The 17733-nt window shown below is 36.2% G+C and overlaps 1 protein-coding gene across 1 annotated transcript; it reads left to right on the top strand.

Moving 5' to 3' along the window:
• Positions 1 to 13950: 13950 nt before the first annotated feature.
• Positions 13951 to 17167, top strand: LOC149173962 (uncharacterized). The gene is made up of 2 exons (XM_089422505.1): positions 13951 to 14328; positions 15814 to 17167. The coding sequence occupies exon 2, from the start codon at positions 15859 to 15861 to the stop codon at positions 17164 to 17166; it is 1308 nt and encodes a 435-aa protein (XP_089278631.1). The 5' UTR covers positions 13951 to 14328; positions 15814 to 15858; the 3' UTR covers position 17167.
• The last annotated feature ends 566 nt before the right edge of the window (positions 17168 to 17733 follow it).

The following is a 17733-nucleotide window of genomic DNA, read 5'->3' as shown; positions in this document are numbered from 1 at the left end:
TTTTTTGTATTATTAAAAATGAACATATTGTTCAAAAATTTCCAACCAATTTTTAAAGGTCACCAGAAAAATTAAAGAGGCAACAAATTAGCCTATTCCGGTGGCCGGAATCCATGCACCGATAAATGCCAAATTTCTACCTCGTTAGTGGCTACCCCTTGGCCTAGTTTGACCAAAACGTTTACCGCCCATAACTTTCACATACAAACTCAGATTGAGGTACTATTCATAGCATTAGAAAGTGTGTGTCGAGATATTTGATCTGATCCTAGTTTCACTTTAATCTAGCAACATTTATTTTTGAGCCTTTCTAAAGCCACTTCTAAATTATGAGCCTTTCTGGAGCCACCTGGATCATTTCTGAGGATATTTTGGTCCTCCAAAAGCATGAACATAATATGCATCTGTTGTGTTACGTTGTCTGCACAACAAGTGTCCTGACATGCCACACTTCCTTCTCCTTCACCCTTGTTCTTCGAAGCCATAAGTGATGAGTTGACACCTACATCCTATGCAAACCTGTAGTACATCCTTTGAAAACTACATGTTCAATTACATGACCAATCATGACCCAAGAATCCTCATACTTTCCAAGTGTTTATAACACACACTCTTTGGTCAAGTGTACATCATAATAGAAACCAATACCTCAACTATCAATAAAAGGCCAAAAATGCCATCATTGCTTTAATAAGTGATGGAAAACACATCATCACTTTTACACTTATATCACAACACATGATTTACAAAATGCATCCATGACAAGCTACTATATCTAGTAAGACTATCTCTCACTCATCAAAGTGAATGGGTCATCTCCCTGTGGTACATTTTCTTGTTGAACATCTCCACTAGTTGGTTCCTGCACGGGAATTATGTCCTTGAGATGCTACTCTAGATAGAGCCTCCATTATGTCTCTTTTATTTCCACCTCTATTGTAATGTTTGCAAAAATTCTTCTTCCTCTAGAACTTCTTAACCTTCTTCCTTCCTTGATGTAGAGAAGGCCTTTCACATCTCGTCCTTTTTCTGGTTGCTATTCTCTTCCAGCACTTGACAATGACATGGTTATGAAAGCCACAAAAACCACATGTTTTTCTACACCATGATTTGTGCTCATCATTAACAATATGCTTGTAATCAAAATGAACTTTAGACTGCTGAGACTTTTTATACCTCTCTTGGATGTCTCCGATGCAATCCTAGTGATGAGAGCTTGCCTTAACTATTCCTCTACAATGTGCATTGTCATGGGAGGATTGTGATGTGTTCCAACCATCCTCTTTCCCCAATGGCTTCGGCAATTCCTTGGAATTTTTTTCTATCTTTGAGCACTCTCCTTCAGTGTATCCCATCTTGGTAAGGAGTCTCATGTTGGTTCCTAGAATGGGCACCTCAAGGCTTCGGACATAAATAATGTCATGTGAAAATGAAATTGAAGAATGATCAACATTGTTTACCTCAATTGTTTATTCTAATGTAGGTGATGATGGATTCTCTAAGCCTCCCTTGCACTTCAACTTTTCCAAGGCCTCTTCCATGGCTCGTAACTGAAACTGCAATCTCTTCTTCTCCTCTTTTTCTTCCCGTAGAAGTCTCCTCAATTCATCATTCTCTGCTTGAAGGCTTTGATTGATATCCTCATCTGAATGATGTGAAGATGGTGAAGAAGAAGAATGTTCACTCAAGGAGGTAGATGGAGCATCATCCTCTAGTCTTTCTTTCTCTTATCCCTCTCTTGCCATTTTCTCCTCATAATATGCATAGATTAAATCTACTATGTTGGCCATCCTATAGAAGGCCTCGTAGAGATCTCTGTCATCCTCCATTTTCGTTCTAGTTTCATGTCCAATCATTCACACTCGCAATTCACATTAGCAACAAGACACTCTGATACTAAACTTGATCTGGATTCTCTCTACGACTGGAATTAACCAACATCTTCTGATTCTATGATGTTAGTAGAATTTCATGTGAAAGAGTATGAAAATGACATATGCATACTTTAAAAAAGAGGAAACGTAATGACAACCATCAAATCAAAGCACACACAAACATTGATAATGGAGTTCAGCCAATGTAGTTTTGTCTCCAAGCCCAGTCTCAAGAGTGGGATGTCACTTCATTAAATGCTGCAAGACAATGATGAGTACATGGTGTATTATTTGTCATTACAAGGATAAACCCCTACAATTAGAGTGGCATGTCTCTCCGTGAGACATTCTCCTACAAGAAATTTCACTCATATGGGCCCTCCTTTCGAATGACAAGATATCTAATTCTCACACGAAGTGGCATATAAGTATCCTCAAATAGAATGGTGAACAAGGATCTCAACATCAAAAACATCATCTCACCAAATCAAAAGAAATACATGGCCTCACTACATCATATACCTCCATTTTTGGGGATGGCCTAAAAATACATGGCTTGACTGAAGAAATGGACTACACCGTTTAATTTGTGGCACGAAATTGTGTCAAATGACTGTAAACTTGACCCCTTTCTGACACTGTCGAAATCTGGACCCTAGGGAATATCAAAGATTCCCCAAATATTCCTTCTTGCTGGTTGACTAGAGTTTTTATGCTCATATGATAATTCTGAGTCCATGATTGTGCTCCTTCCGAAAAACTAAGTAATTGGAGTATAAAGTCGGCCTGGTTCTAAAACTTTCAAAAATCGGTCATAAGGGAATCTTTTAGATTCCACAAAGATTCCTCTTTGCAAGTTGATTGAATATCTTCTCCTCATATGAAAAATCTGATTACACCATTATGTTCCTTGTGAAATTCTAAGAAAAATGACTATAAAGTCGGCATCATTCTGCCTCTATCAAAAATGAGCCTCCAAGGGAATCTTTAGATTCCTCAAGATTCCACAAAGATTTCTCTCTATGAGTTGACTGAAATTCCGCTGCTCAGATCAAAAAACCAATCACGCCATCAAACTCCTGGCGAAATTCTGGTTCGTTTGAGTATAAAGTTGGCATGATTATGTCACTTTGAAAATTTTCCCTCCTGGGAATCTTTTACATTCCTCACTGATTCTGCATGGCATATTCCAAGGAGTATTCCCTAGAATATACTCATCTTGAAAAACATGCCCGTACCTAGTTTTTTCTTTGCTCGTTCCCCCAATCAACTAGGCAATGCAAGTTTTTATACCTTTTACTTGACAATAGTTTCAATGTAGGCCTGTTAGGCCACTTGGCAAATTGTTGTGATTGGTTCCCCGCAACTCCCAAATGGGGATTGTTCATTTTAGTTGGGCACTATTTTAGTTTTGGCGCATTTTTTTTTGGTGGTCGTTACATATGGGTATACCCATGGACAGGCCATCTGGTAGGCTTGGCGAGTTTGAATCCTGTCAGCCCCTATTTAATGGGTGTGGTTATTGGGCCAATGTAATGCACTAGGGGTGGCGGGGTTTGACCACCCACCACCCATATATATTAATATATAATGTTTTGGTTGGGGTGGCGGGGGTGGTGGCGTGCCCCCTGTTTTATATTAATTTGTTTTTTTATTAAAAATGAACATATTGTTAAAAAAAATCCAACTGGTTTTTAACGGTCACCGAAAAATAAAAGAGGTGGAAAAATCACTCGTTCCAGTGGTCGGAATCCGCCTACTGGTAAATGCCAAGTTTTTTGCATCATTAGTGGCTACCACTAGGTCTAGTTTGACCAAAACGTTGATGAGCCATAACTTTCACATATGAACTCAAATTGAGGTGTCGTTCACAACATTGGTGTCAGACTAGGAGGTAACTCCTCAAATGTAATCGTATTATTCATTCAGGTTGTTCATTATTATATAAAAGAGGGAGTGATTGTTCAGTTCATCTCCCGATGACTCTCCATTTTCTCTATTATTTATTTACACTAATTACAGTTGTTCGCCCAATCCCTATGATTAGGTGTCAACATTGCCCCCCTTAATCTGAAGGGATGTTGGTGAGTCCAAGCATCGTGCTGAATCTTTCAAGCTTTTCTCTTCCAAGTGCTTTGGTGAAGATCTCTGCAATCTGCTCATTAGTGGAACAACGGTGAAGATGGATTGTTTTGGCCTCAACATGATGTCGAATCAGATGATATTTTGTATTGATGTGCTTTGTTTGATCATGGAACTTTGGGTTCTTAGGCAACTTTATTTCCGAGGTATTGTCAATCATGAGTGGAGTCGATTGTGCTTGTTTTACCTGCAAATCTTCCAGAATTTTCTCGAGCCACATAATTTATTTTGTTGCCTCAGCTGTTGTGACATATTCTGCCTTTGTTGTGGAATCTTCTAGAACTAATTGTTTGTGTGATCTCCAAGAGATAGCTCCTGATCCAAGACTCATGGCATAACCCGAAGTAGATACCCCAATTTCTTTGTCTCCATTGAAGTCTGAATCAGAGTATCCAATCAAGCTGAAATCGCCCACCTGTGTATACTTGATTCCAAAGTCTTGAGTTCCCTTCAAGTAATTTACAACTCTTTTTTTAGCAGACCAATGTCCCTCACAAGGCTTTTGCATAAACCGAGAGAGGATTCCAACAAAAAACGAAATGTCTGGTCTAGTAGTAGTTAGGTAGTTGAGACTTCCTACAAGCTATCTATACTTTGTTGCATCCTCAAATTCTTTTCCTTCAATGGATGTGAGCTTTAAGTTTTGTTCCATTGGAGTAGTTAGAGGATTTCATTCATTCATGCCAACCCTATTCAACAAATCTCCAATGTACTTCTTTTGAGAAAGGAATATGGACTTCGGATGTTGAGTTACTTCAATACCAAGATAGTAATGAACATAGCCCAAATCAGTCATTTCAAAACCTTTCCTCAATTCCTTCTTTATGGATGCAATGTAGCTATCATTGTTCCTTGTCATCAAAAGATCATCTACATATACCACAAGATATACAACTGTTTGGCTAACCTTCTTGACAAACAAAGTTGCATCATCAAGATCATAATGTTTGAAATTGAGTTTTAGAAGATGCTCAGTTAGTTTTTCATACCAGGCTCACGGTGCTTGTTTGAGGCCATACAAGGATTTCACAAGTTTGCATACTTTATGTTCATGTCCTTTTATAGCAAATCCTTCAAGATGTGACATAAAAATGTTCTCTTTTATATCTCCATTCAAGAAATCAGTTTTTTACACCCATTTGATGGACTTTCCAACCATTCTGAGCTACTAGGGAAAAGAGTGTCCAGATGGTAGCCCATTTTGTTGTGGGGGCAAAATTCTCCTCATAATCGACCCCTTCCTTCTATGCAAAACCTTTTGCCACAAGCATGGCTTTGTGCTTGTAAAGTGAGCCATCAGCTTTATACTTGTTCTCGTAGACCCACTTTCAGCCAATTGGTTTGATTCCCAATAGAGGATCAACCAGCTTCCAAGTGCCATTCTTTATCAAGGCATCATACTCCTTTTGCATTGCTTCTTTCCATTCATCGTGAGAAGCAGCTTCTTTGAAGGAATCTGATTCCAAATCTATAAACAAATTCAATTCACAATCATAAGAAACATCCATATAAACAAGTGAATCAGAGTCATCTACATCACCTCCATTTTCTCGGGTTGAATTTATAGTTCCTATCTTCCAACCTCATTAGGATGAACACTTTCAAGTGTCTTTGTCAGCCACTTTGGGGGACCTTTCTGAGATGGTCTAGGCTTCTCCGTTGATTGAGTTGGGACTGAATCAAGATTGAGTCTCCCAATTCTGTCAATCACATCACTCAAAGTATCATCCGTTGTTGGAGTTTCATGCGGGGGAGAGAGCGTTTCAGAAGAATATTCCACAGGTTGATCTAGTATAGGAATCCCCCCTTCAAGATGTGGAATCTAATTATCAAATTCTTGAAATGATTTTTCATTTGTGAATCTATCCAAGCGATCAAGTTGCCGCTCAACAACATTCTCAGTTTTGGATGACTCAAGAAAGATTACATATCTAGATACAACAAAATTTTTATTGACTTCATCATAGAGACAGTATGCTTTGGAGGTGTTTGAATACTCCAGGAAGATACACTTACGACTTCTTGCACAAAGTTTGTTTCTATGTACATTTGGTATCAAGGCCTAACATGTGGAACCAAAGACCTTGAGATGCTTTACCGAAGGAATGTGCCCATACTACATTTCAAAAGGAGTCTTGTTTCTAATAGCATTAGATGGATATCTATTTCTTTATATATACAGCACGTAGAACTGCATCAGCCCAAAATATCATTTTTACATTTTTGAAAAACATCATGGAGCGCACCATATTTAAGATTGTCCTATTCATTCTTTTAACTACTCCATTTTGTTGGGGATTATAAGGCACAGTTGTTTGATGTTTGATCCCATGTTGGCGAAGATAGTTTTCAAATTCATTTGAAGTGTATTGTTTTCCATTATCAGTGCGAATAGAGCCAATATGAGATTGTGCATCATTTTCAATCCATGTATGAAAGTTCTTGAATGTTTGAAAAGGATTAGATTTGTTCTTCAATAAATAAACCCAACATATTTTGGTGTAGTCATCAATAAATGTCATCATATATTTATTTCCATTTGTAGAAGGAACGGGCATTGGACCACATAAATCTGAATGAATGATTTCAAGTTTTCTATGTGCTCTGGAATGTGAATCATGAAAAGACTGTTTGCTATGCTTTCCTAGAATGCAAGCATCACATTGCTTAAGTTTCCTAGGAATTGTGGGCAAACCAGTAACACCATTTTTCTTCAACAAGAGGAGGTTATCATAGTTCAAGTGTCCAAAACTAGCATGCCATAATAAACTTGATGGAAATGTACCTTCTTCATAATGAGAATTGTATGAGAAATTTTGTGCACGAGCAGAGGTACCCTACAGCTTGAGAAGCCTTTCTTCTTCTATCCCCGTCATGACAAGTGAGTGGTCTAATGCTTTTCTCACCTCAAGCTTGCCATCAAACATATGAATGAAGTGTCCTTGCTGGCAGATGTGGACCAAGGACAGCAAGTTTCTCCTCAACTGTGGGAGATATAAAACATAATGCAGAAGAAAGTCTAGAAGACCAAGCAATTTAAGCCTAATTGTACCAAGCCCTGATGGCTTGATTTTTGATTTTTCTGCAAAGTATACTGCTCCATCAACATTGTCAGTGAATTATTCAAAAAAATCTCTTCTAAAAGTCATAAGGCAAGTTGCTTCTGAATCAAGCAACCAATCATTTTCCCAAGAAGCAAGTGAAGCATTAAATAAGCATTCATTTACTCCAATATTATAGTGTGCCACAACATAGTGAGCAGATTCAGGTGCTATACCTTTCTCTTTGTCATTAGTTTTACCCTTGGGTTGGTTTTTTTCATGCTCAATTCTGTCCCAAGGAAACTTGCATGTGGATGCATCATGTGATCCATCTCTTTTGCAGCGTATGCAGTGCAAATCTAACTTTTCTCCTTAAGAGTGTATGCCCCCTGCCTTTGAAATTTCTTTCCTCTTCCTCTTCCTCTTAAAGAATCTTGAGCAAGATTCTTCTCTCTATGTGCAAGGCATATAGCCTCTTCAGAAGACTGAGGAGATGTCTCCTTCCCAAAAGCTTTCTCTCTTTCAACAAACTTTTTCACAAGGGAGTCAAAGGTAATATCTTTAAGGTTTCCATTTGCTTGCAATGACTCAAGATAATTTGAGTAAGTGGGATAAAGTACCTTGAGAAAAGCTATTAGAGGAATGTTCAGTTCAACATTAGTGACTTTGATATCATGGATAATAGATTTTACTTTTGATGCAATAGCAAGAGGATCATCATTTTGTAATTCAAGGGTGAACAATTTAATCATGAGTTGAACAACTTCAAGTGCAAAGTGTGAGTCATAGAGTTCCTTCAGTTTTTGTAAGGCTTCGAAATCATTTGAAAATGGTGAAATATGGCGACTCACCTCTTCATTTACTGATGCTGCAGTCAATGCATAAGCCTTACTGTTCCTATTTTCCCAAATGGCGAATTCCTTGTCTAAGGTAGGTTGTTATGGCTCTTTGTCTCCGTTTCCAACACAAACTCCTTTCCACAACTCATTAAAATGAGAGTTTGTTTGATTTTCCGAGACCACTTGGGATAGTTCTCCTTCCCATTGAGAACCACTCCCACAATAGATATCAATGAATGCATTTTAAAAATGTGTACTGTGTAAAAAACTCTCTTCTGCTGGTAAACAAAAATGACGCAAGAGGTTGACAAAAATGAGGTGGTAGTCTGTAATTCGACTACTGGTTAACTTTGTAACCAATCAACTGCGCTTAAATCCGATTCTGTACGTGGATTTCCCCCCTGAGGGTCCCACTTATCTGACCAATCACTGTCGGTCCCTCGTTGACTTCTCCTTTTATCAAGCGCTTCAATCCGCATCGTTGATCTCACTTCTCCAGATCCAACAGATATCGCGTCGTCCGCTCACCAACTAACCCGGACGATCTCCATCGTCGATGTGACCCGTCCAATCAAACGGTTGTCATGCAATCTCGCGTGAAATATTGCATGACCGATATCAGGTCGAGAGCGCGCGAGAAAAGTGGTTTTCCCATGCTACGTGTCGCCCACTAAGGTTAATCGCGTGAATTTTAGGAATACCGTTTACAGCCTTTAGGGTGCGCAAGATACTGCTTCCCACTTATCAATACCACCCACATGCTTAATTCATACTTTTAATAAAGGCGCTTAAGGAAAGGTTTAGTGCTTAAACTCAGTATTAACGCTTAACATTAATTGACTATGATTTATAAATAAAATGTATGAACAACGAAAAATACCCAATTAGGGTCCAGAACACAGATACACAGTCATAAGAGAATTTCATTCATCGCATTAACACTATGAAACCAAGAGAGTGATGAAACCATGAGAGGTATATCAGTAGGCAGCATGCATTCAGGTGTGAGAGTGATACCTCAACTGCGCTTATGGAGAAATTGCCTCACATAACCAGCCGAACGTCTACAGCAATTGCTAGAGAGGGACAACAGTTGCGAGAGAGGGGAAAACCTGTAGAACGGTTATCAAATTCTTGAGAGAGGCACACCTGTGGAGTGGTTGCAAGAGGTCAGTTCTGTAAAATAGGCAGAACATAGGTAGAAGGGAGTTACAAAGTAGAGAGGGAAGCCAAAAGTGGCGTTGGCTCTGATACCATGTCAGACCAGGAGGTAACTCCTCAAATGTAATCATATTATTCATTCAGGTCGTTTATTATTATATACAAGAGGGAGTGATTGTTCAATTCATCTCCCGATGGCTCTCCATTTTCTTTATTATTTATTTACACTAATTACAGTTGTTCACCCAATCCCTATGATTAGGTGTCAACAGTTGGAAAGCTTGCGCCTAGATCTTCAATTTGACTCTAGTTTCACTTCATTCTAGTAACTTTGAATTTTGAGCTTTTCCAAAGCCACTTCTAAATTCTAAGTGTTTATGGAGCCACTAGGATCAGTTCCTTCGACTTCCCCTCTTTAGTTCTCTATGTGCCACACATAACAGGGACCATCCATATTCTTTAGAGCCATCTAGTCCAAAGAAAAAGTGTTGCAATATATTTTCTTCTTATCACATAAGATGCCACTCACAACTCTTAACCAATCATAAGGTCTGAACATGTTTGTGTTGTTTGACCAATCCCTTTGCGAATTCAAATTTTAAGTGAGAGAGGGAGATGTATGAGAGAGTAATAACAGAGAAGAAAACAAGAAGCTTAAGAACTGAGAAGAATAACTCTTCGATTGATCCTCCCTCTTATTTTTATAATCACACCTTGACCCTTCATCTTGTCAAACTTTTAGCTACTTGGGAAGACTAACCATCACATCGAAGGGAAACATTCACCTGAGGTATATTTTTCCTCTTAAGTCAATTTTTCCCCCTCCCCAAGGCATCATAATCTATTGGTTGTCCCATTTCTTCAACTCTAACATTTTTAATAATAAAAATAAACATTATATCATATAATAGAGTTTGACATCATAACATTAATGTTGAAACCCTAGCATTATATGTTTATAATTACATTAGAAAATTTAGGTTAATGAAAGGGGTGTCACAACCTTAACATATGAAAAATGCGAATGAAGAAGAAAGAAAGAAAAGAATGGAATTTGAAAATCATGAAATGATAGTAATACAAGAGAAGCTTGTATAGGAGCTTTGGAATCTCTTTTTCAAACAAATATCATTATCCAACAACATAATCAAATTCCCACACATAAATTAAACATTTGGGTGTAAATGGAGAAAACTCCATAAATTAATAGTAAATCATGAAAATGTTGAAGAAAGCAACATTATAAATTTGATTTGATTGATAATTATGGTTGCATTAAGTTCACAATTTTTTGAATAATGGTGCCATGCTTTCCTTTCTTATTGTGATTAAGATGAGACATGAAGAAGAGTTAAATTCCCATTGCACCCTTAATTACACCGCCATAGATTCCATTAAATCATGAACATAAGAGGGATCCCACATAGCATAGACTTTCCCTTAATTGCACCGCCATAGATTCCATTAAATCATAAACATAAAGGGGATCCCACATAGCATAGACTTTGCATTAATAAGAAAACCATGGTGGCATTGAGGAACTAAAAGCTACACACCCCTTCAACTCCAATATCCTTGTCTCCAATGCAAGGTGAAGCCCATAAGAAAAAAATAATAAAAATGTTAAAACCCAGTAAAAACCAATTAAAGAGAGAAAGTGATTTAGTTATATGATAATTGAAAATTAAAATGAAAAAATTAATTAAATTTAATATTCTAAAAATCCTAAATTTAATTAAAAATGGATAATCACTTAACTATTAATCTCCAAAATAAAACAACCCATTCTGGGGGAGCTCACTTAACAAGCACATAAAAATATAAAGTAAATATAATTAAAAAAATTCATGTTAAAATACCCCGTTGCTTACCTATAATTACATGTTAAAGAGCAACATGGTTCACGTGAAGATTATACTAATAAGAATCGTAAACCCTCCAAAATAAAACAAATCCAAATGAGAAAGAAATGTTAATACCATTATTATAATTTTGGATGAAGAAATCTTCCTTTTATAATCAATCTGAAAAAAAACAAAACAAACTGACTTAATTTTATGATTAAAGAATGATTGGAAAAGAATTAAATAATGATTAAAAAAGAATTAAGGGTTACTAGAAATCCTTTACCTTTGTGAAATAATGCAACTTAAATCCGTTTAGATTATTAAATTCATCATAGGTACTAGGGATTTGGAGAGTAAGACAATATTTCAATAACTGTATGATAAGTCAATCCCTCACGCATTTATTAAATAGAATGAAATTGACATGTAATGTTCTGCACTTACTTTGGTAAAATATGTTTCTTTAAATTAATTATTCTGAATTAAAAAAATTACGGTAGTTTGGGGAATGGTTTTTTAATTAATTATTATGAATTAAAAGATATTATAGTAATATAATGGTTTATTTAAATGATAGTTATTTAAAAACTTTAAAAATATATTTCTTTAAATTTTTTAATAAAATTATTTTGATTATTGAATTAAATTAATAATTTAAAGAAATTTTAAATTTATTTATTTTCATATTAAATAATTAGTGTTAATGGATAAGAATTTAGTTCATGAATATAGATATAGCAAATATATCTGGTGTTAGTGTTAACTTGACTGAGTGAGACTATTTAAAAGTGATTGGTACTAAGAAGTTAATGTTTTATTTCACCTACATTAATGTTAGTTATGTTAATGTATTACCTTTCTTTAAGTAGAGAGGAGAGTTGCGAAGTCTTTTGGTTGCACTTAGTATCTATGTATACATAGATCTAACTTTGATTTTAGGACCCTAATAAATTTGTAATTTGATCACTAGCATTTGTAAAGATACCCCTCTTTTTGTTTATATAGAGTAGACCTACATATATACCTTGTGCCTATAGTTAGCATTATTTAGATAATGTCTCATAAAGAAGTTGATTGGTTAGTGTGTTTGGAGACACATGCGCTAGCATTAAATGACGTGACATGTATTTTTGTAATTTCTTCACCATTATTATATCTTTGTAAAATTTCCTTTTATGAATCCATTCCACCACCTATTAACAAACAGTAGGAATGCAACTTCACTACAATAAGATTGAAATATCCTTCAATCTTGAACAAAAGCATCATTCTTTAAAAAAGAATGTAATAGCCTTTGATGCATTTGTACACCATTTTGCAACAAATGTTTTGTTCTTATGGTATAATAGGCAAATTCTTTCAACAATGAATAATGCAAAAAAGCATGGCATCCCTCTAAACTTGTTAGCATATGTTGTGGAGCTTGATACATAATCAAATAAAATATTGTATCAATCCCACCCATAAATCGTGGCCATAAGAAACATATCCCACCCAAGATGGTATAGTCCTTTACTACACATAAATCCTAAGGCCTAACCATTTCCAATAGAACCATAAAGATCAGAAAAGTTGAAAGGCAAGAGTTAACCTTCACCATAATAGCACACATCAAATCATTTGTAAGATTGCTAATATCATCCTTTTATTTGAACACAAAATGAAGAATATTGCTTACATTGCTACATTGAAAAAGAAACAAGATTTACTTTTACATTCACAAATTTGACACTTTTTAAATCTTCTAGTGCTAGTAATTATTCCATATACTTATAACATGATGACATAGTCAGTAAATGTATGTACTCCATGACTATGTACTTTGTACACTTATCTTTTTCTCCATAAATTATAAATTCAGCTTGTTTTTTATAATATTTTTACTATTGACCATTTACAACCTACTTCATAAGATATTTAAAGCACATTGTTATACTATATGCGATTAAAGTAAAATCATTAAGAAAAACAAGTATGTTAGCATGATGTTACAAGTGTATAAGACAAATTTTATAACAAAAACAACTCTTTTTGTCTTTTATTCCTTACTATAACCACTTATTTTAATTATCCACATCATTTATAATTTTAAATAATTTTTATATCACTATACATAATTTTCTTTTAAAACTATTTTGATTTCTTTAGTATTCAAAAATTCACATCTCTTTCATAAACACAAGGTCTTTTTGTCTTTTAGTCCTTACTATAACCACTTCGTTTTATTTTAATTGTCCACATCATTTATAATTGTGAATAATTTTTATATCAATATACATCATTTCCTTTTAATCTTTTAAAACTATTTTGAATTCTTCAATATTCAAAAATTCATGTGCCCTCTTTCAAAAACATCATCTAAAACATCATGATACAAAGATTCATACCCTCTTCAAAAACATCATGATGCAAAGATTCATACTTTTTTTTTAAAACACACACTCCTACCAATTTCAAAGTCACAATAAAACATCCTCATCAAAATAGTGGACAAATTCTCAAATTACTGCATTCTTTAGATAATCTTCGGCAAATCACATAACCAATCTTTTGTCGACGCGTTTCGAACCAACCAGTGTGGTTCATTGTCAGGAAATTAGACGTTCGCTATTTAGAGATCTTCCCATTTAATTTACAAGTAGAAGTCGATATAAATTTTTAAAGCAACTACTAGATGATGCTTCACATGCACATGACTTGGATAAGAATAAATACTTGGAAAAGTTTTCCAAAACTGAGATTATTTCGATGATTCTGGATTTTGTAATATAAATAGTTGAACGTTGCCAACTAAATGCTCTGCCTCGTGGAATAAAAAAGCACAAGAAACATATATCTTGCGGACATACGGATACTTCACCAGAATACACTGTTTTTTCCCGTGAAACAGTAAGATAAGAATCACCGCGAGTCAAAATAGTTTTGGTGAAATGTAGTGATCACGAGGAGAAAAAAATTCTGTGGGAGTTGAAATGCACTGCCCTATCACATCACATTAGATTTGCAGTGAAATTCGAGTCTTGGCGCAACCGGAGTAATCAATGCATGGCCACGGCCTTGGATTCCCTCATAGATGCTGACTTCTGAGTAAACAAACAGTAAGGGTACTCACGAGAGGTCCGTCCGAGCGCTTCAGAATGCAGATGATGAGCAATGAGCACTTCGTCGAAATGTCTGACACGCAGGTTGGTAAGTAGGCCATACATAAATGTTTAGATTCCCAACAGAACACGGGCGAACAGAAGTTACAGAGGGTAGATGGGATCACGCCGTGTATGAAGAAATCGAGGGTAGCAAATTATTGCAGCGTTGCCTGACCGTTTTGTTTGAAACAGGTATATTGCCTATTTATATTTATGTATATTGAGGTCAATCATCAAACTGCATTTCACGCATCTCAAAGCTAATCGAGTATGTCATCCTGGTACGTATTTTGGTACTGATTCGCAATTCTGGATGATTTTTTCTGCACAAATTTCCATAATAGTGACTCCCAGAGACCCTTTTCTATGAAAATTTTCTATTTTGCACTTGTTTTCATGGCGTTCCGGCTTTCTTGTGTGCAAACTCTAATTTCTAGTGCCTTTCATTATTAAAATAATAAAGAGCAACACGCTTGAAACGCGCAACTTTCAGTGAAGCCTCTTTAGCACTGTCATTGAACGCTGCCGTTTTTTAAGCGTTTTGATCTGTTCTTTTTTTTACATTATACGATAGTTTTGTGTGCTTGAGCTTTCCAGAGATAAACCCTCAACATGGTTTAGTCTTGCTGTAGCTGCTAATCTTTCCCTGGTCTTGTAACTTCGAAACCAGAGGAAGTACCACTAACAGTACCGTTTTTCTTACTCATGTCGGAGGAAGATTCTGAGGAAATTTTTTAGGGTTTTCCTAAAATTCTAGTGTATTTTTAGGGTTTTTTTTTTTTTTTTTGGTATTTTCTTTTCAAATTTCCTAAAAGTTTTGTAAAGTTTACATAATTTAGTTTGTTCTAGTTTTCTAAAGTATTGAAATGATCGGTTCAACTCTTGATAGTATCAGGATATGGGGTGATACAGTGGATATGTTGAACATGTAGTTTTGTGTAACTTCAAAAAATAAAAATGTTTTGTTAAATTCTGACAAAAAAAATTTTAATGTAGAATGATTAAGACGAAATGAAAATTTGAATCATACTTTCTGCGTCTTTTATATTAGCAAATTTGTTCCAATATTTATATGTGCAACTCTTAACTTATTTGTTACAAATTTTTGGAAATTTTCCATCGTTATTTTCCAATCTAATTTGCTGATAATAAAATACAAATTTCAAAAAAAAATTTCCTTTATTTGCAATCTAATTTGATCATAATAAAATAAAAATTTGTTTATAACTTATAAACTCTCCACATTCTAATCCTCAAAAAGTTTTTCAAGATAATATAACTTAAAATTTTTTTACCAGATTTCTACCAAAAACTCCCAAACAGTTAGTTAATACCTATCTCTAATGTCTTTTACATCAGCAAATATGTTACAGTGTTTATATTGGTAAGCCTTAGCTTATTTGTTAGCTATTTTGGAAGGTTTCTGTTTTTATTTTCTTATCTAATTTTACATTCGCAAATATTTTTACAGGTAAGCCTTAGCTTATCTGTTACCTATTTTGGAAATTTTTCTTTTTATTTTCTTTATCTAATTTGCCCATATTGGGATAATAATTTGTCACTGGATCATAAGGCTCTGATAGGAATTTGTTAGTGAATTCTAAACTCTCCGCATTTTAATATTTAAGGAGCTTTTCAAGGTAATATGACAAAAAAAAATCACCATATAAGGTTGTCAACGCCTATCTGTAATGGTTTGGTGCTTTATCCAAAAAGGTTTTTACCGTTAAAATGTCGCTGACACATGCTTGCTCTGATTCATTCAGATCCGGCGAGCAGAGTTTGAAGAATTGTAGTCAGTTAAACGCGCAATGGCAGCTTACTTGGAGATTGGAAATGGTTGGCAGAGCCCACGCATGTCATTTACTCTCGACCTCTCGCAGACCGACACTACAAGTGACGATAGACAGAGCCCTAGAATTTCATTCTCCCTCAATCTCTCGCAGATGGACGGGATTTCACCGGAGAAACGGAAAAGAGAAGATGCTGCAAATGTTAGTTATGACACAGACTTTGAGTTCTGTGTTATAAGTAGTAATAATAACAACGACGATGGTCGTTGGAATACAAGCACAGGAGAAACGCTGCTACCTGTTGCCGATGAATTGTTCGTGGATGGCAAAATTTTGCCTCTAATTCACGGTCCTCTTGAAGGCCAACCTGTAACCATTGCTCATCATCTCAGTCTTGAAATCTCAAGGTGTCGGTCACCGGTTCGATCCATCTCCTCTCCTCCTTCAAAGATAGCGAGCAACTGTTGGGGAAATGTTGCTTGCAAGTCCTTATGTCATAAACCTCCTAATAAGTGGAGGGATATCATTTTTAAGTTAAGCACCAAGGAAAATGCTCGTGCAGAGAACTCTGAAGTAGATAATCGAGATGGATCGGGTGATAATGTAAAGCAGCAAACTTCTCCCACAAAATCCCTGTGCCCATTTTCAAGGAGTTGCAGCGCAGACTTGGAAATGAAGGGAAGATGTTTGTTTTGCTCCTTACCATGTTCCAGAATTCAGTCTACAGCAGAACATAAATACAAGGCCGCAACCTCTAAACATAGAGACACTGACGTTCCAGTCCTAGTCGAAGATTCGAAACCCTTAGAGGCACGGAGAATAAGCAATAAAGTCCAACCTGACCCACGATGCCTTGGTGAATTGAAGCCCAGATTTCAGTTAGAAGACGGCAAAGAAGAAACAAAGGTCAAACGGACTGCTGACAGAGTTAAATTGGGCAGTCCTGGAATTCCAACATCGAGAATGAGAGGGAGTAAGAGCTGTCAACGGACTACTGGAAGGGTTGGTGGGAACGGGAGATTCATGGTTCGAAACTTGGAGAGGTGCAGTAGTAATGCCGCAAAGGCTGCCAGCTTGGACTCCCCACTAAGCAAGCGGATGGCCAAGGGATCATTGCTCGCCAAGGCTAACAACTCCATGGGAGTTGAAGGAATGAAGGTGAGTCCGGTGGTGAATGTGTCTGTGTGCATTGGCTATGGAGGAGGCGGGTGGATTGGCGGTGGTGGTCTCTTTCGCTTCTTCTCCAGGAGAGAAAAGAAACAACAATCTGCATATCATCTTCATCACTCTCATGCCACCGTTGCCAACAGGAAGAAAGGCACTTGAATCCCATTGCTTATTATTATTCTTTATGAATCAGTTGATTTGTTTTGTTGGATATACCAGACTTAAGAGAATGATTTCTGTATTTGTGAATTTGTAGCTGGAATATATCATGCCCACCATAAATATTTCTAAAATAGTGTTCAATCTAACCCTATTTAACTGTCATGCTTCTGCTATGCATTACACTTAACCTCAAATTCTAGGTGGGATGACTGTGTGGGACGCTGATCTCCACAACCTCAACTTCTAGATGGGATGACTGTGTGGGACGCTGATCTCCACAATTGTCAAACCTGCAGGCTGCACCTATTTTTCCACTGTATCATTTTTAGCATCATAGTCCTTGATGTCATCCCTTTTAACTTTTAACATGTACCATGATTGACCATGATCCGAAAGGATCAATTTAGTTCAACCTTTCGAAATAGTTGGTACCAGTCTTGCTTTTTTTAATAAAAATTTGAAAATTGAGTGCACCTCGTTGACGAATGATGGAAAGGCGTTACAACAATTTGAAAATTGAGTGCAGCTCGTTGACTATCAAATAAAGGGCCTGACAGTGTCATA

The sequence above is a fragment of the Pinus tabuliformis genome, chromosome 4_1, assembly GCF_031772625.1.
Source record: "Pinus tabuliformis cultivar Carrire ecotype Pingquan chromosome 4_1, CPIR1, whole genome shotgun sequence".
Lineage (NCBI taxonomy): Eukaryota > Viridiplantae > Streptophyta > Pinopsida > Pinales > Pinaceae > Pinus > Pinus tabuliformis.
Note: the sequence above shows the minus strand (reverse complement) of the source record. Positions and strands in the feature narration are given on the sequence as shown.